A 21853-nucleotide genomic window follows, 5' to 3' on the forward strand; every position below is an offset into this window, starting at 1 on the left:
TGCAGAGACTTAAAACACATACTCATGCTGACTCAGCAGGTCTAGGGCAAGAATCACGTGCAGGGGACTCTGCAGCACTACCTCCAACCTGTCACCTCCCTTCCCTGCTCCTCTTACCCTACATACCAAGAGGACAACTCTCAAACCTCCAGTTGTGACTTCCCTGACATCCTAGTACTGCACAGTTCCAGTCAACCTCCTGACCTTTCGGTCAGCTACTTAAATGATCTTGTTCCAAAGATTAACACTCCCTTCTGATAGTTCTATTTATCCTCATGGGACCAATGTTCTCCACCACAAAACCTCAAATCATTTTTGATAGCTCCTCTAGCTCTATTCATCATGACTTTCTAGGACTCTTTCAGACTTCTCAAACATTCACTCCTTGCTGTCTCGTTCTAATTCTGAACTATTTCACGTCTACATGCCTATAACATAATCATGGCCTCATCTGCTTGCCTTTGGTCATTCAAACTGTTAATCCATAGAACGCTACCAATATCCCAAACAAATCACTGTGATGCTATGACGTTGCTCAACAACCATCAATAGCCTCTCATTACCTGTAAGATAAAGGTTGCATTCTTTAACATAACCTTGAGACACCCTTTAGAATTTGGAGCCCTAGTAGCCTTCCAGACTGATCTCAGTATTCTACATCTATGGTTCCAAAACTGGCTGTATATATGAATAAACTCCTCAAATAAAATCGTACTGAGACCTCTAAAGTTCTTAATGACATGGTCGCACCTAGCTCATTAACCTCATCCTGGACCATTCACCCTACCACTCACTAACTGCATGATCCACAAATTTTCTCTTCAGTACCTGGAACTCCTCAATCTCTTTCCTACTTCCAGGACATATCGTAGGATGTTTTTTCTCTGCCTAGAAGGCACTTAACCTCCACTTCTCATAGAGACAGGTTCCTACTCATCCTCTAGTCTCCATTTAACATCCCCTTCTCAGGGAGGCGCCTCCTTCCATCTCCATCTAATCGCCAAATACGTCCCCTTCCATTAATTGTGTCCCTTTTCATTAATTCTGTGTCACTGTTAGCTGGTGTTTCTCTCAAAATACTCATTCCAATTTGTAACCACCCATCTTTGTGCCTATTTCTGTGACCCTCCCCAGACCCTAAGAACAAGCACAAGGACCATACGTTTTTGCTACCCAGTGTATACCCATGTGCTTATTACAGTGCTTGACACATTAGGTGCTGAAGATTTTCAGAACAAATGAACATCCAAATAACCTTGGGAATTTCTTAGAGATTCCCAGGACTACAATCCCATATATTTCCAGCTACCCAGGCCTTCTTGTCACTTCAATTAGTAGTTGTTTAAATTAATCTTGATATAAAAATTAACACTCAGGGATTCCAATCAAATAAATCTGAAATGGTACCCGGGAACCTGTATTTTTAAAAGGGAAGTGCTCCAGATGCTTCTGGAACAGCCAGCAGAGTTTGCACCCCCCTGATCTCTATGATGCTTCCATAAAGATTACAGCCTTGGAAACACTATGGGGCAGTTTTACTCTGTTCCATAGGGTCACTAAGAGTCGGAATCGACTCGACGGCAACAGGTATGGTAGGGTGGTTCTATATGAAGCCAGCTATACTTGTGTATCTCCAAGCCTACTGTTCCACTGTTAGCAGTTACCCCAGGCAATTATAACCACCACCCCCTATGAATTCGCAAGTAAAATTACTCAACACATTGGAAAAGCAGCATTTTCTTCTATTAAATGCCTTTATATTTTTCCTCTTCCAGTTTTCGTTTGAAGCTTGGTTTTAGAGTCCATGTAGATGTTAAGTGGGTTATTGAAAACAGGATGCTGGGAAGATGAGATTAACATCCACTTCCTTTCCTCTGCCACCAACATGCACAACAATATAAACTATCATATACAAGTTGTTGCATTAAAAATACTGACAGAAAGGAAAAAAAGTTTTTCACATTAGACCACTGGTTCATTGAGGCTACAGAAAATCAGCGCAAGTCACTGTTCATGAACGCCCACTAACAAATCAAGAAATCACTTTGCCACACGTTAACTGCACTTTAATAGAATTTGCTGTAACATAATTTCACCTACATATTCACAGGTGTGTTAGCAAAGTAAGTTTTGGGTGAGCCCAAAATAAAAATTTTATCAACCAAAGGATTAGCTGCCATTTCAATTGGCAGTAAACTCTCCCTAAATTAATCTTTAATAGCACCAATGTAAATGGCCAACAGAACTTATAATTTATCTGAATATGATCTTGGCCGTAAACTGAATAGAACCACTTACTTTCAGCCTGCTGAAGTCAAGTTCTATTACCTTTTCCTAGGAAAGGTAATCTATTTAGAACTGTAGATACTGTACACGGGAGATCTTAGACATGTATACTTACCAGCTTCTACAATAGCCGGCTTATTACTAGAGCAGACAGACAGCACCTTCAATACTCTGCTTGTGGTCCACAGCAGTTTCTCATAAGTATAGGTCCTCATTATATTTACTAAAGCTTGGGGTCCACCGCTAGCCAGAATGATCAGCTAGAAAGATATTTGTATATATGTTAATCACGGAATCCTTACTGAATGCTTGAGAAAAGCCTTATTTTCTCAGTCAACCTATTTTATTATAATTTCAGCCAACTAGCTATTGAGTCACATGTATTCCTGTACCCCATTACCTAAACCCACACACACCAGGGTGTTATCCCCCCTTCTACAGCATTTCACTCAAATTCTGGTATCCCAGTTCTCCCAGAAATATATCACGTCTGACTAAATTCCGTTTTTTCCCCACACTAATCACAGCAAAAATTACAGAAAAAAGAAATTACGTTGGCTTATAATAGCAATGCCCAAATACAAAAGTTAGATCAAAACTGGTTCATCAACAATTTGAAGCAGAAGGAGCACTTAAAACTCTGAATCACTTTGCCCTTTCCTTTTCCTACTCATAACCACCATAAAACAGTCATTCGTTCTTGCCCTTGCTTTCTTCCACGACGCCCCTGGTTGGGCCTGCACTGCCAACCTGTAAGTTAGTCACATGCAAACTGTTGTGCCACCCAGAGACCTAGTCCCATAGCTTCCATCAAACCTTTCCTCCTCCTTACTCTGTATTTCTTAAATTCCCCACACTCGCCATGCTCCTCCCCCTTTAGGGCTTTTAAAGATGCTGTTTCCTCTATCTTCACCTAGTCAATCCTTTCTCATCCTTGACAGCTAAGCTCAACTATCGCTTCCTCCAGGAGGCCATCCTAAATTCTCGAAATAGGCTGTTTCGTTCGTTATGTGGTTTCACAGCACGGCTACTTTCTCCTAGCACGTGAATTCAATAAACGGTAATTAGGTTATTATGTCAATGTCTATCTCCCACCCATGAATGAAAGCCCTAAGAGAAGCTTCCCTGCTGTATCCCTACTGTCTAGCACAGTGCACTCAAATATTTAAACGGCTATGGATGTCCAACTTTTCTAAAATACATACAAAGAGTAAGGCATACTGTGAATCTGCAAGAGTTCATGGGATACCATGATATTGTGGGTCTCCAATGCTACATGACATTAAAAATGAATCCACTCTTTTACCTTGCTTTCTTGATTGCCATAAGCCAAAATCTGAAGGCAGTCTGTTGTAATAGCCAAGAACTTAACATTTGTTTTGTTGAGCAAAGCAACCATTTTCTGCAGCCCACCAGCTAAACGCACTGCCATTTTAGCTCCTTCTTGATGTAATAAAAGGTTGTGGAGAGTTGTAATGGCATAAAACAATACAGAATCCACTGGTGAACTGTTCAAAAAAAAAAGAAAAAGGCCTCATCAGAAAGCTGTGATTGCACGGTTCTACTTCTTAACTTCAGGCATTCTATCTTATCTTACCCAAGCATCTTCACCAGGGCAGGAATGCCTCCAGATTTAAAGATGGCCAACAAGCCCTCACGGTGATGGGAGAGGTTGTGCAAGGTCCCAGCAGTACACCGAGCCGTTTCCACATCGTTTGTATTCTGCATGGTACGTACAATAGCAGACACCATCTGAGGAGAACGCATGATGGCGTGTCTGGAAGCTTCCTTTTTAGAAAGCTGATGGACCATAACTGCAGCCTTATTAACCACCACCTATAATTCAGAAATTAGAGGCATCATTAGTTTTCAAATACCAGTGGTTAGGTAGACCTTTTGAGACTACTCCCTTGGGAGTTTCCTTCAAAGCAGATGAAAAGTTAGCCGTATCACTGTTTACCTGGTCCTCGTCATTTAGCAATTTTGTCAACTCTGGGATTGCACGTGTGGCAAGTTCTGCATCATCTTGATAGTTAATCAAATTTACAACTGCATGTTTCAGCATCTGTGATGGTTCAGCCAAACGCTGGACATTAGTGGGATGAGCAGCATCAAATTGTGTAGATGGGATCTGCATACCCTCATCTAACGTCTCTGGGAACATAGCAGCTCGTACCCTCTGAGCTCGCGTCATCGCATACTGTCCATCAATATCTGGAAAAGGTAAATCCAACACTCACTATCCACAGTTCAGCATTTATCCGAATGCTTGCTATACTAAGTGGTAAGGTGATAATACAATCACTCCCTTTATTCACCACACCGTATTATTTAAGCTATTACTTTTTTATATATACTCCTTTTAAGAGCAATTCTTAAAATCACATTTTGATTTTCAGTAAGGCAGTAGTACTCTTACCAGCTACTTGTTCTTGAGTGAAGGACTGAGAAAACCCCTGTTCCCACTCGTACAGGACTTGGGTGGTATCCACATCCTCTTCCTCAGGATTGCCTTTACCACTCAGAGAAGGAGCCGTGGTAGTGGCACCAGAATGGATTCCAGAGTCCAGGTAAGACTGCTGCTGCCAGTGACTAACAGCAGCTTTTCTGTCTGGCTCCATGGCCATGTCCAACTCCATCAAATCAGCTGTAAAAAGCAAACAGCATAACCTTTACTATCACGGAAATGTTGTATTAATTTTTAAAAATCTGTGATATGGCCCATTAAGATACTTTTAGAAATAAAGTCAAATCTGAAAGACGGCCAAGAGTAACAGAATGATAGCCAGGATTAGCTCAGTGATGAAATACCCATGTCTTTAGGGTACCACCTAACAGTTACTCACTGAATCAGTGGAAGAATGGTACTGCATCCAGGCTCCAGAAGCAGTCATCCAGACTAGATTCCTGCTGGTGGCTTGTTTGCTATTTCACCAAGCCATTAGGAGTAGTGAGCAGAAAATGGAGCAAAAGGTAGCCTGACAAGTAAGCAGGAGAGAGGAAAGCAGGGGGATCTGAGCCAGACTGGGTTAATGGCAACGAAGCAGAGCCCCAATTAAGTAACCAAAGACTTTTGACACAAACCTTGTGTAGCCATTGTCCACGCAGGATTTTCAAAATCGTTGGACAGTATGCTTCAGATACCCTAAAAAAGTTAATCAAAAGCCATTAGGATTTCAACTGAGTTTGATTTTAATACTCGTAAGCTACCGGGATGGCCTGCTGAACTCATGGACTATGCCCACAAATAAAAGCTTAAAATTCTCTTTGACCATGTGATCTGGTGAAATATGGATCTCATGATCTTCTCTAGACACTGTAACCACAGCTCCATTACTGCTGAGTTTCTAAGTGAAAATTGTTCTTAAACAAACATCTCTTTTCAAGAGAAATATAAATTACAAATATTCAGAATGTCAGAAAGCATCATGACTGCAGGTAATGAAAAAATTACTGAAGGTGGCAAAAAAGCATAAGAGCTCTAATTAGAAAAGCCAGGGAGCTGGGGGAAAGCCACTCAAATCGGCTGTTCCTTGAGCTCCCAAAGGCCTGCCCTTTTTAACCTTTCTCACAGTAAATTCACAGTAAATATCCCTTTGGATAGCAGAAGTCCACTGAGACTTAAAAAATACCATTTTTTTTTTTTTTTTTTTTATTAAAGGGGTCACCTGTTTTCTGATACAATACAATGCCATCCAAAATACCTGCACAGAGCAACAGATTTTGGTATCTGGGCCAGAATAGTGGATTTTAGATTTTTACTAAGAAGTAAAATTATTTCGAAATTAAAGTTTACAAAACTCCACTGCACCCTGCCAATCATTAAGGGTGAAAGCTAAGGAAAAACCAAGTACCAAGCAAGATAAAGGGGGTGGGGAAGATGCTTAAAAATGATGACGTATTAAATATTCCAATATTCTGTTGTACACAGAGTTGCTATGAGTCGGAACCGACTCAACAGCACCTAACAACAATAACCAATATCCCAAAGGAGCCCTGGTGACAGAGGGATTAAGCATTCAGCTGCTAACTGAAATGTTGGTGGTTCAAACCCATCACTGCTCTGTGGGAGAAAGACGTCCTTGGCAGTCTGCTTCCACAAAGACTACAGCCCTGGAGACAAAGTCATAGAAGCTTCCTAGACACATCCAAGCACCTTGAGGGACCAAGTTACTGGGGCTGAGGTCTGGAGACAATGGTCTTAGGGGACATTTAGGTCAACTGGCATAACATAGCTCATAAAGAAAATGTTCTACATCGTACTTTGGTGAGCAGCATCTGGGGTCTTCAAAGCTTTTGAGTAGCCATCCAAGGTACATCTATTGGTCCCATCCCCTCCAGAACAAAGGAGAATGAAGAAAACCAAAGACACAAGGAAAATAATAGTCCAAAGGACTAACAGCCTCCACCACCCTGAGCTCAGAAGAACTAGACAGTGCCCAGATACCAGCACTGGCCGCTCTAACAAGGATCACAACAGAGGATCTCAAAGAGAGCGAGAGAAAAATGTACAGCAAAATTCAAATTCACACACACACGACCAGACTTACTGGTATGACAGAGACTGAAGAAACCCCAAAACTATGACCCCTGGGCACCTTTCTAACTCAGAAGTGAAGCCACTCCCAAAACTCACCTTTCGGCCAAAGATTAGACAGGCCTGTAAAACAAATAACACACGTGAGCAACATGCTTCTTAGTTCAATCAAGTATATGAGACCAAATGAGCAACACCTGCCCAAAAGCAACGACAAGAAGGCAGGAAGGGACAGGAAAACTGAATGAATGGAAATGGGAACTTGAGGTAGAAAGGGGTAGAGTGCTGACACAATGCAGGGACTGCAACCAATGTCACAAAAACAAAATTTGTGTGTAAATTTTTGAAGGAGAAACAAATTTGCTCTGTAAGCTTTCACCTAAAACACAATTAAAAAAAAAAAAAATTACAGGCCTGGTTGCTATGGGTAGGAATCGACTTAACAGCCATGGGGTAAATATTCCAAGATGCAAGTGATCTCTAATTACAGACTACATTAAAATGCTTTGTGTCCTGCAAGCTTCACCACACCAAACGGTGCTTTGACAAAGACAGAAGGTATGCTGTTGGATAACCAACTTCTCATATTCTTTCACACCCTGTCTAATGAGGTATAGACATCACCTTTCATTTTTTTTTCCATTTTTTACCATCTTTTCATTTTTCTTTTGCCATTTAAACATATACTCTTTTCCAATTATAACATTTTATTGTCTTCCCCTGCCCATAAAGTAATGTATCTTAGTATAAAATATTTGTCATTTTCATAATTTAAGTCCACCACAGTTAATGACATTTTGATATGTTGATATATTTGGTATTATGTCAAACTTACTGTTAATATATTTTTAATATAAAAATCAATTCCTTGTATAGATCCTTATAAAATATTTTTATCATCTATATTGTATCATATGTTATACAATCATTTAATCTTATCTCCCATTCTTGGGTAGTTTGTCCTTCCCAATTTGTTTGCTATGCAAACAATGCTGCTATAAACATCCTACACAAAAACTTCTCTTAACTTCTTCTGTCACCCTTCTACCTTAAGATAGTTTCCTAGAAGTAGAACTACCGGTTTAAAGGGTAAAATACAAAGCTCCAAAATACTGATGAGAATATAAACTGACATAATTTTCAAAGAAGACATTGTATGGTTGGCATCAACATCAACTGTTGCCTTCGACAACTTTTAATAAGCATGTGCATTCGCCCATTTCTGTGTCTATTTAATTATTTTGTAGTATTCCATTTTACTACCCATTGCTGTCACATCAATTCCAACTCATAGTGACCCCACAGGACAGAACAGAACTGCCCTATAGGGTTTCCAAGGCTGTAAATCTTTACAGAAGCAGACAGCCACATCTTTTTCCCATGGAGCGCTGATGGATTCGAACCACCAACCTTTTGGTCAGCAGCTGAGTGCTTTAACCACTGTGCATCAGGGCTCCTTTTGGTCAATAACACAGTCCTAAAATAGTCCAATCTTTCAGGAAAAAAAAAAAATGTTTTAAAATAATTTCCATTCTATCTCCAAGATCAAATTACTACAAAAAGCAGTTTTTCTCCAGCTTATGTTACCATAAGCAATCAAAAAGATCAATTATTTTAAAACAAAGCTATTTCAAAGTACATAACAAAGAGCTTTATATACAGAGGCACACTTCTATAATTTCCCTAATATAATTTTGTACAAATTTAAATTAAGTTAAAAACCAAACAATGTCACATATTGTTTGATATAAGAGTATACAAAGAATACTTAGTGCCTTCTTCGGGAGAGGGGAAGGAAATAAAATGGGAAATGGTATAAAGATGGTTTCAACTCTTTAGCATTTTATTTAAAAAAAAAATCCAATAAAGCAAAATTCTATCTGATAATCTGAGAAGTACATGAGTATTATATTACTCTCTATACTTTTCATAACAAAAATAAATGAAATAAAAATAGCTGTATATCAGCATTTCAGATAAAATCATTTAAACTGCAAACGTTGTTTGAAAATACAAGATTATCTTTGTTTTAATTCTTTAAAACAATTAAAATGGACAAACTCAAAGAGGCTATCAGTAGCTCAAAATAGACAGATAAAATATTTCTGTCTCTTTGAACGGACTTTAGGTTTGAGGGGACAGGACTGGTTCAGTGGCAGACTTCTTCTCTTCCATGTGGGAGACCTGGGTTCCACTGAGGGCTAATGCACCTCAAAGCACAGCCACAGCTTGTCTGTAAGTGGGGGCTCTGTGTGCTGCTACGATGTTGAACAGGTTTCAACAGAGCTTTCAAGCTAAGGTGGACTAGGAAGAAAGACCTGGCAATCTACTTCCAAAAAATCGGTAATGAAAACCCTGCGTATCACCGTGCTCCTATCCTGTTGTGCATGAGGTGACAATGAGTTGGGGGCCAACTCAACAGCAGCTAACAACACGAAGTCTATTTTAGAAGGCTAAGGATCGTAGCTGTGTGGGAAGATCTATTACATCTAAGGACTGAAAATTCTGTTTCTCTTCACAAAATGAAAATTGGCTAAATGATTTTAAACTGAGGACATCAATTAACATTCCAGAGACACTTCTATACTCATTTAAAATAGATTTTGGAAACCCTGGTGGCGCGGTGGTTAAGTGCTACAGCTGCTAATCAAAAGGCTGGCTGCTAGTTTGAATCCACCAGGCGCTCCTTGGCAGCCCTATTGGACAGTTCTACTCTGTCCTACAGGGACGCTATGAGTTGGAATCAACTCGATGGGAACGGGTTTTGGTTTAAAACAGATTTTATAACCTAACAAGACTAAACAGAAAACTTACAGTTTAACTATATTTTAATAAAACTGACCATTAAAATTATATGCAAAAACTCTTTTTCTATATACAAATAGACCAGTTAGAAAAACACAATCACAAAAAGATTCCATTCATAATAGCACAGTACAGAGTAACACACTTCTGAGGTTACGTACAAGATTAAATGGAGACATGTGTCTTGTTCTTCACTAGAAAAGTCCTGTATTATAAAGATGTCAGTTCCCCCTCAATTTATTTATAAATTCAATGTATTTCAAATAAAATTCTCTGATTTCTTCTCTCAAATTCAAAACTGAAAATACTCTCAATTAACTACAAGCAGGAATCGGTTCTATCAGATATTAAAATATATATCAAATGCTACAGCAATTAAAAGTATTATGTTACTGGGGTAGGGATGGATAAAAGACTACAGGAAAGCAGAATACCTACATATAATGTGGCAATTTAATAATTCAGAAAGGTGATGTTTCAATTAGTGGGAGAAAGTTGGATTACTTAATAAACAGCATTAGGAGAAATTGTGTGTTGTGTGTTTTCTGGCTTATCATTTTAAAAACTGGCTTGCCATTCTAAAAATTGTTTCCATCTTTATTTCATTACATCAAAATTAAACCCACACTGATCAAGTATTTATATGTAAAAAACAAAACAAGATAATATGGGGAATACGTAGAAATAAAATTGTGGCAAGAACAAGCCCAAAATAAACATCATCTGAAACTCTGAAACCAAACAGGAATTCTGGGGAAAAAAAAAAACCACCATATATGAAGTCATTTTAAAAAATGGCACACTGGACTTAATACATAAGGAGCCCTGGTTGCACAATGGTTAAGTACTCAGCTGCTAACCAAAAGGTTGGCAGTTCGAACCCACCCAGACGCGCCGCAGGAGAACGACCTGATGGCCTAAAAAACCCCATGGAGCAGTTCTACTCTGTCATGTGGCGTTGCTGTGAGTCAACATCTACTCAACGGCACCTAACAATAATACTGCAGAAAAATTAGAAAAGGACAAGAGCCAGCATTTAAAAGGAGAAATAAGAAGTGGGCAAGGAAATAAATACATATAAAAAATGTTCAAACATTTACTTTTTACTTATCATATTGGCAAAGACTGAAATGACTGATAATACCCATTGCCGGCAGAAAATTTTTGAAGGTTGAGTTGGCACTATCCATTAAATATGTGTAAACAGACCCTGACTTAAAATTTTCATTTTTATAATAGAAATGCATTCTGCAGGAACATTCACAGAAGTATACCAAGATGTCTGTACGGTCATAGAGAAAAAGCCAGAAATTACCCAAATGCCCAACAAGGGATTGGATAAAAAACGATTTATCCTTTAAATGAAATATATATTCATCCACTGAACAAATATTTCTAGCACCTTTTACGTTCTTGGCACTGTAGTAAATAAGAGCCAGAGAGTCAAGGTCACACATCTAGCGAAGCTTATATTCTGTTAGGGCTTACACAATAAAAACGCAGAATGAGAAGTGCTATGATGAAAATAATGCAGGAGAGAAGAAAGCAACTCCTGGGGGAGGAGGAATACCCTAGATAAGACTGGTGTTCAGGAAGGCCTCCTCTGAATGAGGAGGAGAGCCAGCCAGGTAAATGGGGCAGAGCATTCCAGGCAGAGAGAAGCGCAGAGGAAAGAATGAGCTTAGTGTGGGGTGGTTAAGGTACTAAAAGGTAACCAGTGTAACTAGAGTGCAGGGAACCATGGAAAGAGAAAGGTGGGAACTAGAGATCAGTAAGGGCACTGGAAACGGCTGGAGTAACACGATCTGTGATTTAGGCTTTTTAAAACTTCACTCTAGCAGCAATATGGCAAAAAAGACTGTCGGGGCAAAAGCAAAGCAGGCCGACCAGGTACAAAGCTACTGGCTACTACAGTCATCCAGGTGGACTACTAGGCAGTCATTACAAAAGAATTAAGGCAGTCTATATAAAGAAAAGGAAACCCTGGTGGCATAGTGGTTAAGGGCTACGGTTGTTAACCAAAGGGTTGGCAGTTTGAATGCACCAGGCGCTCCTTGGAAACTCTATGGGGCAGTTCTACTCCGTCCTATAGGGTTGCTATGAGTCGGATCGACTCGACGGCACTGGGTTTGGCTTTGGTTTGGATGTAAAGAAAATGTTCGGCAAGTATCAAGTATGCAAAGCAAGTTGCAGAACCAAATGTACAGAATAATACATTATTATTAGAAACGGTATTTGTCCAAGATCTTTTATATCTTTTAGCCCCATTACATGAGCCTAAACTGATATAGAGCATTAAGAAAACGTTCCTAAACATAAAGCTAAGTGAATCGCAAAATGGACTTTCTACAAAAGAAATGTGGAAACTACTCAGTCAACCAGTAGTACCTCAAGGCAGAAACAAATTGCTATAAGAAAAAAAAAAGTGACAAGCTTTTTGGAAAAATAACCAGTTTTCTGAAACAAGGAAATCAAACTTGTTGCAAATACTTAATATTAAGGCAAACGTCATTTTATTTAATTTTATCAATAAATGTCTTGTTTTAGTAATTTAATAGAGACCTTCATTCATTCCTAGTTCTTATTTTATTAATGTGGGAGTATTCTACGAACCAAATGTATCACAAAGTAATGACTAAGTCATTTACAGTATCTTAAGTAGTATTTTTACAGCATAATTTTAGGATATTGCCTTGTGATAACAGCTAAATATCTAATTTTGCCCTTGGCATACTTAATAACACACATAATTAAATTCCTAATAGCTTCAGTTCTGAACTTAATATGATATCTTAATGAATCTTCCTAGCAACCTCATAGAGATCATTCCCCCAATTATCAGATGAGAAAACTGACTATCAGCAGTTAATACAAGAACACAGCTAATAAACTGCTCAGTTAAAATTCAAATACAGCTGTGTTTAACTCCGAGGCATATGCCCTTTCAGTCAAATCATATTCCCCATCCCAAAGTTACAATTAGTATTTAACATTCAATCTAGCAAGAAAAATGCAAGAAAAGAGTTAACAATTTTTGATAATGGTATCATGTGTAATACTAAAGAACTATATTCTCTGAAGAGTCTCTGAGTGGTGTAGTTTATGCAGTCAGCTGCTAACCAAAAGACTGGAGGTTGAAGTTTACCTAGAGGTGCCTCAGAAGAAAGACCTGGCGACCTACTTCTGAAAAACTAGTTATTGAAAACCCTACGGAGTACAGCTCAACTCTGACACACATGTGGTTGCCATGAGTTGGAATCAACTCTACGGCAACTTTTGTTGTTTTTTTTTAATGGTATATTCTTTCAGCAGTTGACTCACAGCAAAAAAAAATTTTTTTAATATTTCTAATATTTTAACCTAAGAGACTTCCTAAATGTCTTCAGGTACATGAAGGGTTCATTTATGAGAAAAGTGTATTATCTGGAACAGGAGTAAGCAAACTTTTTCCATAAAGCTCCAAATAGTAAATATTTCAGGCTTTGTGGGTCATAAGCTCTCTGTCATGACTACTCAACTCTGTTGTTGTACCACAAAAGCAGCCACAGGCAACATGTACACGAGTGAGTGTGGCTGTGTACCAGTAACATCTGTAACTGAAATTTTGGGCACTGAAACTTGAACTTCATGTAATTTTCACGTCACAAAATATTATCTTCCCTGCCTTTTACAAATGTAAAAATCATCCTTAGTTCATAGGCCATATGAAAATGGAGGATGAGCAGTAGTTTGCTAACCCGATTTATCTATCATATACTTTCACCGAGAACAAACCTAAGGCAGATAAATTGAATAAAGTATACTAAGCCTAAACATGAAGAGCCATAACAGAAAGCATTTTTAAGTGGGTTAATAATAGGTTATGAAAAGAGGTCGTAAAGGGTTTTTTTTTTTTTTTTTGCACAGGTAACTTCAAAAACAGGTTGTGTGAAAAACACGGATGGAACTTGACCAAATGATAAATGAAAACCACATCAAGACCATCTACTTGGGAAAGATGTTTTAGACTATTACGACCAGGTACATATTAAACCAGAATTCGGCCTCAGAATATGCATGTTTTATCTTTTCTACCATAATGATCTCCGACTTTGCTTGAAGGACCTCTTACACTGGCAATCAGACCCTTCCAATGATTCTTAGCCAAGGGTGTTCATCAGACCAACCTGAAACTTTAAGAACACAGATTGCTGGGATCCATCCCCGTGGTCTTCTATAGCAGGACTGGCGCAGGGCCCTGGCATTGTATTTTTTTAAGTGTCACAGATGACGCTGATGCTGCTATCTCCAGTTGAGAACTTCAGCTGTACAGCTATAGACAAAAGGTATGATCCAACTTCAGGTATAACATTAGTAACCCAAGTTTTTAAAAAAAAAAAAAAAAAAACCTGATTCCAAAGAGTAACTCTCACATCAGTTTCCTGAGAAGCACCCTGTTCATTAACACAGATTCTCAACATTTAGCAACCTCCTGTCTCCCACCACGCATGTCAAATTTATGCTACGCTCCCAAACAGAAAGACATGTTGCTGCCTTTGAATACTTCCCTAGTAACAGGTCTCATAATTATGAGGTCCCCTTACAGTTAGGAAGAGTAGCAGACTATTACAGAAAGTATAGTGAGTTAAGAAGCTTTTCATTTCAAAAAGTGACTGCTTTTTGTTACCTCATTACAAAGAACTTCAAGGAATAGCTCCAAATCTTTGTTCTATTTTGAGTCCAAAAACACGCAGATAAATGAGTCATAACCTGGAGCTATACATGAATGCTCCATTGGTATATTATGTTCTTTGTTTTCTCAATTCACCAAATTGTGATGTTAATCAAGAGATGTTTTGTTCCACAAGAAAGCTTTCCCACAACTGCCTTCTTTACTCAATAGTTTTCAGGACATAGCAATAGTATATAAATACATGTATAACAGATTTCATTCATTTATTCAACAAGTACTTACGTATCCACTACATGCAAGGAGCTTAATAGAGTCTGGGTGCCACTGTCACTTTGTCATATACTGTGACACTCTGCATGTTGCTATCATGCTGGAAGCTATGGCATCGGTATTTTATATACCAGCAGGGTCACATACCAACAGGGTCACCCATCTTAGGTTTCAGTGGAGCTTCCACACTAAGGCTAGGAACAAAGGCCTAGCAATCTACTTCTGAAAATTAGCCAATGAAAACCCTTACGGATCACAACCTAGTGGCAAATAAGAACTCAAACATGATGGCAATTGTGAGGATGATGCATTTCATTCTGTTGTATAAAAAGTCACCACCAGTTAGAGTGGACTAAATGGGCAGGTAACAACATACAGTAGTGACTGAAAGAGCCATGGTCTTTGCACTCTTGAGAGAGACAGACAACTGAACAAACAATTATAGAGAGCAGTAAGGGTGTAATTAGTAAGTAGGGAAAGGGGATAGGACGACACAGGACATGTGGAAGGTCCTAGAGTGGTGAAAAGACTTCCTGAAGGTAAACCTTCAAGCTGAGACCTAAGAAGGATGCAGAAGAGTCACCATACAAGGAGCAGAGCAGAAGCATTCCAGAAACAGAAAATACGTGTAAGAGCCCAGAGTCATGAGAGTCTGATCCTCTTTGCAGAATGGAAACTTGAGGCTTGAGTATTCAATTACAGTGGGAAGGGGTGAGTGCAATCAGATGAAGCAGAAAAAAATCCAGATCATGCAGGATTCTCTAGACTATGGTAAGGAATGCGTTTTTTCATTCTAAGTGTCACTGAAAGTCCATGAAGGGTTTTAAGCAGGTGAGTAACAAGAATCCATTTGGGTTTTTAAAATCTAGTTCTGGCTATAACACACACACACAAAAAAAAAAACTGGAAGGGAAGGAGAGAGAACTAAGGGAAAGAGAACGAAGTAGCTACAGCAATAGCCCAGGGATTAGGTGGTGGTGGGACAGGCAGCAGAACTAGGGACTAGAAGGAGCTATACTGGAGAAATACTTTGGAGGTACAAACCGGCTCTGCTGATGGACTGGATGTACATGAGGGAAAACAAGGAATTAAGGAAGACGCTATGAGTCGGAATCGACGCGATGGCACTGGGTTCTGGGTCCTAGACGGGCTTAAGCGATCAGGTCATGACACTTACTGAGTCTAGTGCCATGGAAGACAAAAGGGGAGTGTTTCTAGTACTGCACTGTGCAACACGATAGTCACTGCTCCATGTAGCTCTTTACATTTAAATTTAACATTAAAAATTTAGTTCTTCAGTCACATTTCAAGTGGTCAATAGCCATGTGTGGCTGGTAGCTACCACTTTAGACAGCACTGATAAAGAACATTTCCATCATCACAGAAAGTTCTATCGTACAATGCTATTCCAGAAGGAAGTAAAAAATGCACCAAATGCTGTTGGCAAGACTAAAGCTAAAAAGTATCCATCTGATTGGTCAACATGGAGGTTCAAGGGTAAACTCAGCAAGAACTGGAAGGAGAGGAAAAGTGGACATCAAGTGCACAGGCTCTCTTTCAGGCTGTGAAAGGGAACAGAGAAGTAAATGAATAAACAAAGGTTGAGAGATTCTACAATACTGACTCACCCAACAATCTTTTATTGAGCACTTTAAGGTCCAGACACTGTTCTAGGTACCGGCAACACAAAGCAGGACAAGGACCTTGCTCTCGTGATGTGTATTTTTTAGTGGAAAGGGGGAGAGAACAAGCAAGTAAACAAACGTTATTTCAGAGTATGATTAAGGGCTTTTTTATAAAAGAGGATAATATGATAATGTGAGACTGGATGAACTGGGAAGACCTCAATGTGGACATGAGATCTGATACAAAAGCCATGCATGACAAAAAGGAAACACCTCTGGAAATATCTAAATGTACTTGTATGTTACTAGGAATAAATCGAAATGAGGGAATAAGACTGAAGCATCATTCACACAACACGTACTTACTAGTGGTTTGAACCACCAGCCACTCTGTGGGAGAAGGATGTGGCGATCTGCTTCCGTAAAGAAAACCCTATGGGGTGGTTCTACTCTGTTCTATAGGGTCGCCATGAGTCATAATTGATGCGGTGGCAAAGAGCTTGGTTTGTTTTTTTTTAAAGCATGAGCATGCTTGACCACTTGGAGGGGAAAAAAAGCCAGCATGGCTGAAGAGGAGTGAGTGAAAAAAGAAAAGCAGTAGATAATGAAAAGCATGGCCTGAACATGGAGAACCAGATAAACCCCTGGAGCTTTCTGAACAGAGTTTTTATATGATCTATTGTTCTAGCAGGATTACCCCAGCTACAGTGTGGAGAACGCACTTAAACAAAGGTGTAAACAGGGAGACTACTTATGAGGCCTCTGCAATAATCCATACAAAAGATTAAGATGGCATGGCAATAGTGTGAAATGGTTCAATCTGGGATATACCTTAGAGAGCAGATAACATGCGCAGACAGGATCTGGATATGTTCTATAAGAGAAAGATGAGTCAAGAACTCAAAGGTTTTAACCTTGAGAAACTGGAATGACTGAGTTCCATCTGATCATCTATCCCATTACCATGGAGTCTACTCCAACTCATAGCGACCCTTATAGGACAGGGCAGAACTGCCCCGTAGGGTTCCAAGGAGCAACTGGTTGATTCGAACTGCCGACCAAAAATAGAAACAGTTTTGGAGGAAACTAGGAACTCACTTTCAGATACACTAAGTTTGAGGTGGGGTCCCTGGGTGGTGCAAACACACTTGGCTGCCAACCAAAAGATGGGAGGTTTGCGTCCACCCACAGGCACCTCAGTAGAAAGGACTGGCAATCTAGTTCCAAACAATCAGCCACTGAAAACTCTATGGAGCACAATTCTACTGTGATACTTTTTTTTTTTTACACATGGGGTCACCATGAGTCAAAATCAAATCGATGGCAACCAATGTTTTGTTTTTTAAGTTCAAGATGCTTTACAGACATTCCAAATGTTGAAAAAACAAATTGGATATTAGAATCTAGAATTCAGGGGAGAAACCCAGGCTAAAGATATAAACTCAGAAATCACCAGCAAACAGATGTAAACATCACCAGTTTCAAACTGTAAGACTAAATATAGACAACGAAAAAGGAGAGGCTGTCCGAAGACTAAATCTTCAGCTACTCCCACAGAGAAACTGCGGGGGGGGGGGGGGCGGGGGAAGCAAAGAAAAAACTAAGGAGGAACAGCCAGGGAGGTAGAAAGACCTGGTAGACTGGAAGCCAAGTGAAAAAAGTGTTTCAATCAACTGTAGCAATTCTGTCAAATGCTACTAACAGGGTAAGTAAGATAAGGACTGGGAATCTGTAACATGGTGGTCACTGGCAGGGGCAAAACCCTACACACCCAATTGTTATGAGGTGTTTTGGTGTAAAGAGAAACAGAGACTGGGGGTGGGCGACTGATGGGAGAAACAGGGTGGAAAGATTTTTTTTAATAGGATAAATAATACAATGTTTGTATGCTCATGGGAAGAGCTAGCAGAGAAAGATAAACCAATGATGCAAGAGAGAATGCCACAGCAGTATTATTGGGAGCAAGAGAAAATTAGATCTAATGTAGAAATTAACTGGTAACCAGGTCTTATCTCAGAACACTACAATTCATCCATAGCGACAGAAAAGAAGGTAAAGAGCACAGTCATAGATACCGGAGCTTGTAGAATTTTTCCAATTATTAAGTATTCTCAGTGAAAGAGAAAGGGCATTAGCTGAGTCAGAAATGGGAGAAGAGGTGCTAGAGGTTTGAGAGGAAAAAGTACAAAATGGTCATAAAGAAGAGTGAACTAATGGGCCAGGGATCAGTGAGCATACACAAAAAAAATTTTTTTTAATTGTACTTTAGATGAAGGTTTACAGAACAAACTAGCTTCTCATTAAAGAGTTAGTACCCATTATTTTATGACATTGGTTAACAACCCCACGAGGTGCCAACACTCCCCCTTCTCAACCTTGGGTTCCCTATTACCAGCTTTCCTATCCCCTTCTGCCCTCCCTTCCTTGCCCCTGGGCTGGTGTGCTCATTCAGTCTCATTTTGTTTTATGGGGCTGTCCAATCTTTGGTCGAAGGGTATATCTCAGGAGTGACTTCATTACTGAGCTAAAAGGGTATCTGGGAGCCATACTCTCGGAGTTTCTCCAGTCTCTGTCAGGCCAGTAAGTCTGGTCTTGTTTTGTGAGTTACAGTTTTGTTCTACATTTTTCTCCAGCTCTGTCCAGGACCTTCTACTGTAATCCCCATCAGAGGAGACATAAAATTCTTGACGGTATATACAAGAAAGTGATTACACTTAAAATTTCAGCTGGGTGTAAGTCAGGGTGAAGGGCAGTGAAAAGCTCAGATCAACAGACTGCAGGTCCCAGAGGCATGAAAAGGTTAAAAAATACTTAAATATTTTACCAGTAAATATACTTACCAGTAAGAGTACGATGGGAGATAGGAGGTGGCAGTCAGAGTGGAATGCTTGAAATGAGATCTGGAGTGGGGGGGACGGGAGTCATAATTATTGGTAAAAGACAAGGTATTCTAAGATATGACAATGGGAATACATGGTTGAATCTGGGGGTAAAATGACATCATTCTGGATGACAGAAAGTCAAGGAACTAAGAGGCCAGCCTATTAAGAGTGTCCTCCACACCACACTACTCAAGAGTGTCACACCAAGACACCATAAGGAGCTTGTGCCAGAATGTAAATCAATATGCTACCAAAAGTCAGCTGCGCTACACAGTAAAGTTAGTGACATCGGTGACTGGCATTCTGGCATGAATTCAGTCACAATTCATACTAGTGACAGTTTGTAGACCAGACCACATCCTGAGTAACACTGCTCTCTACATGGATACGGACATCACCAAGAATTATGACAGAAACAGGAGACAGTGACGTTGAGCCACGAGCACTTAAAATGTTCAAGTAGCAAAGGGAATGACCCAAGCGTTGACTGTTGCTGTTGTGAGGCACCATCGAGTTGGTTCAACTCATAGTGATGCTATGTATAACTGAACAGAACACTACCCGGTCTTGCACCAACCTCACAATTGCTGCTATGTTTGAGCCTACTGCTGAAGCCACTGTGTCAATCCATCTCTTTTGAGGGTTTTCCTCTTTTTCACTGACCCATTGCTTTACCAAGCATGATGTTCTTCTCCAAGGACTGGTCCCTCTTGGTAACATGTCCAACGTATGTGAGATGAAGTCTCGCCATTCTCACTTTAAGGAGCATTCTGGCTGTACTTATTCCAAGACAGATTTGTTCATTCTTCTGGCAGTCCACGGTATATTCAATATTCTCCACCAATACCATTAACACAAAGCATCAATTATTTTTCAGTCTTCCTTATTCACTGTTCTGCTTTTGTGTACATATGAGGGCAATGAAAATACCATGGCTTGGGTCAGGTTCACCCTAGTCCTCAAAGTGACACCTTTGCTTTTTAAAAGAAGTCCCTTGCAGATTTGTCCAATGCAATGCATCATTTGATTTCTTGAATGCTGTTTCCACAGATGTTGATTGTGAAACCAAGTAAAATGAAATCCTTGACAACTTCAATCTTTTCTACATTTATCATGACATTGCATACTGGTCCAGTTGTGAGGATTTTTTTCTTTATGTTGAGATGTAATCCATACTGAAGGCTGTGGTCTTTGATCAATAAGTGCTTCAAGTCCTCTTCACTTTCACCAAGCAAGATGTATCATTTGCATATTACAGGTTGTTAATGAATTGTCCTTCGATCCTGATGCCGCATTCTTCTCCATATAGTCTAGCTTCTCAGATTATTTACTCAGCATACAGACTGAATAAGTATGGTGAAAGGATACAACCCTGACGCACATCTTTCCTGATTTTAAACCACACAGTATCCCCTGTTCTATTCGAATGACTGCCTCTTGGTCTACGTACAGGTTCCTTATGAACACAATTAATTGTTCTGGAATTCCCATTCTCTGCAATGTTACTCATAATATGTTATGATCCACCCAGTTAAATGCAGTCACTAAAGCACAGGTAAAAATCTTTCTGGTATTCTCTCCTTTTAGCCAAGATCCATCTATCATTAACGATGACATCCTTGGTTCCATGTCCTCTTCTGAATCTGGCTTGAACTTCTGGCAGTTCCGTCAAGGTACTGCTGCAACCGTTTTTTGAACTGTCTTCAGCAAAATTTTGCTTGTGTATGATATTAACGATCTTGTTGGGTAATTTCTGCATTCTGCTGATCACCTTTCTTTGGAATGGGCACAATTACGGGTCTCTCCCAGTCGGCTGGCCAGCTGTCTTCCAAATTTCTTGGCATAGATGAGTGAGTACTTCCAGTGTTCCACCATTTGTTGAAACATCTCAATTGGTATTCCGTCAATTTCTGGAGCCTTGTTTTTCACAAATGCCTTCAGTACAGCTTGGACTTTTTCCTTTAATACCATCAGTTCTTGATTATACGCTACCTCCTGACACGGTTAAGTGTCAACCACTTCTTTTTGGTACAGATGGTGTATTCCTTCCATCTTCTTTTAATACTGCCTGCGTTGTTCGATATTTTGCCCACAGGATCCTTTGATGTTTTAGCTCAAGGCTTGACTTTTTCTTCAGTTCTTTCGGCTTGAGAAATGCCTAGCATGTTCTTCCCTTTTGGTTTTCTAACTCCAGGTCTTTGCATAGTTCATAATACTTCACTTTGTCTTCTTGAGCCACCCTGTGAAATCTTCTGTTCAGCTCTTTTACTTCATTATTTTTCCATTTGCTTTAGCTACTTTGTGCTCAAGAACAAGCTTCAGAGTCTCTTCTGGCATTCATTTTGGTACATCCGTCAGTAAGACAAACTGACATAAAGTGGTGGAAGGGTTAGTAGAGAGCTAAAATAAAGAGGAGTTAATGGGTTGTATAAATTGAGAACATGAGAATCAAAGATTTCAATTTTGGGCAAGAATGGCCAAGAAACCAAAAAGAGGTACAATGAGGCAGAAGGAAGACATTTATCCCTACTTCTTGCTTCAGTGGTAGAATGCGTGTGGGGGGGGGGCGAATTCACTACTTAAGAGGGCTGCAAGGGAAACAGCATTATCAGAGGAGAGGTTAGGTTACAGATGGAGCAAGAAAAAGAACATTCTCAGAATAGATTTGAGAATACAAGGAATTTACTTATGACTTTGAGTTCCAAAAGGTACAACGAATGGATCTCAGATGATGATGACAAAAAACATAACTGGGATTAGAGTCTTGGGGGAGGCA

At 39.6% G+C, this 21853-nt stretch overlaps 1 protein-coding gene across 3 annotated transcripts in view; it reads right to left on the bottom strand.

Moving 5' to 3' along the window:
* Nucleotides 1-21853, bottom strand: part of CTNNB1 (catenin beta 1) — a 40136-nt gene that overhangs the window by 9190 nt on the left and 9093 nt on the right. For 2 of the 3 annotated variants that reach the window (XM_064274762.1, XM_064274760.1), the window contains exons 2-7: nt 5371-5431; nt 4706-4933; nt 4247-4500; nt 3884-4122; nt 3593-3794; nt 2402-2546 (exon numbers count right to left, since the gene is read on the bottom strand). In XM_064274762.1, the coding sequence (XP_064130832.1) occupies nt 2402-2546; nt 3593-3794; nt 3884-4122; nt 4247-4500; nt 4706-4933; nt 5371-5383 (1081 nt within the window). In that variant the 5' untranslated portion in view covers nt 5384-5431. Of the gene's footprint in view, nt 1-2401; nt 2547-3592; nt 3795-3883; nt 4123-4246; nt 4501-4705; nt 4934-5370; nt 5432-6922; nt 6947-21853 lie in introns of all 3 variants that reach the window. The other variant, XM_064274761.1, reaches the window with a different exon arrangement.

This window comes from Loxodonta africana, chromosome 22, assembly GCF_030014295.1.
Source record: "Loxodonta africana isolate mLoxAfr1 chromosome 22, mLoxAfr1.hap2, whole genome shotgun sequence".
Classification (NCBI taxonomy): domain Eukaryota; kingdom Metazoa; phylum Chordata; class Mammalia; order Proboscidea; family Elephantidae; genus Loxodonta; species Loxodonta africana.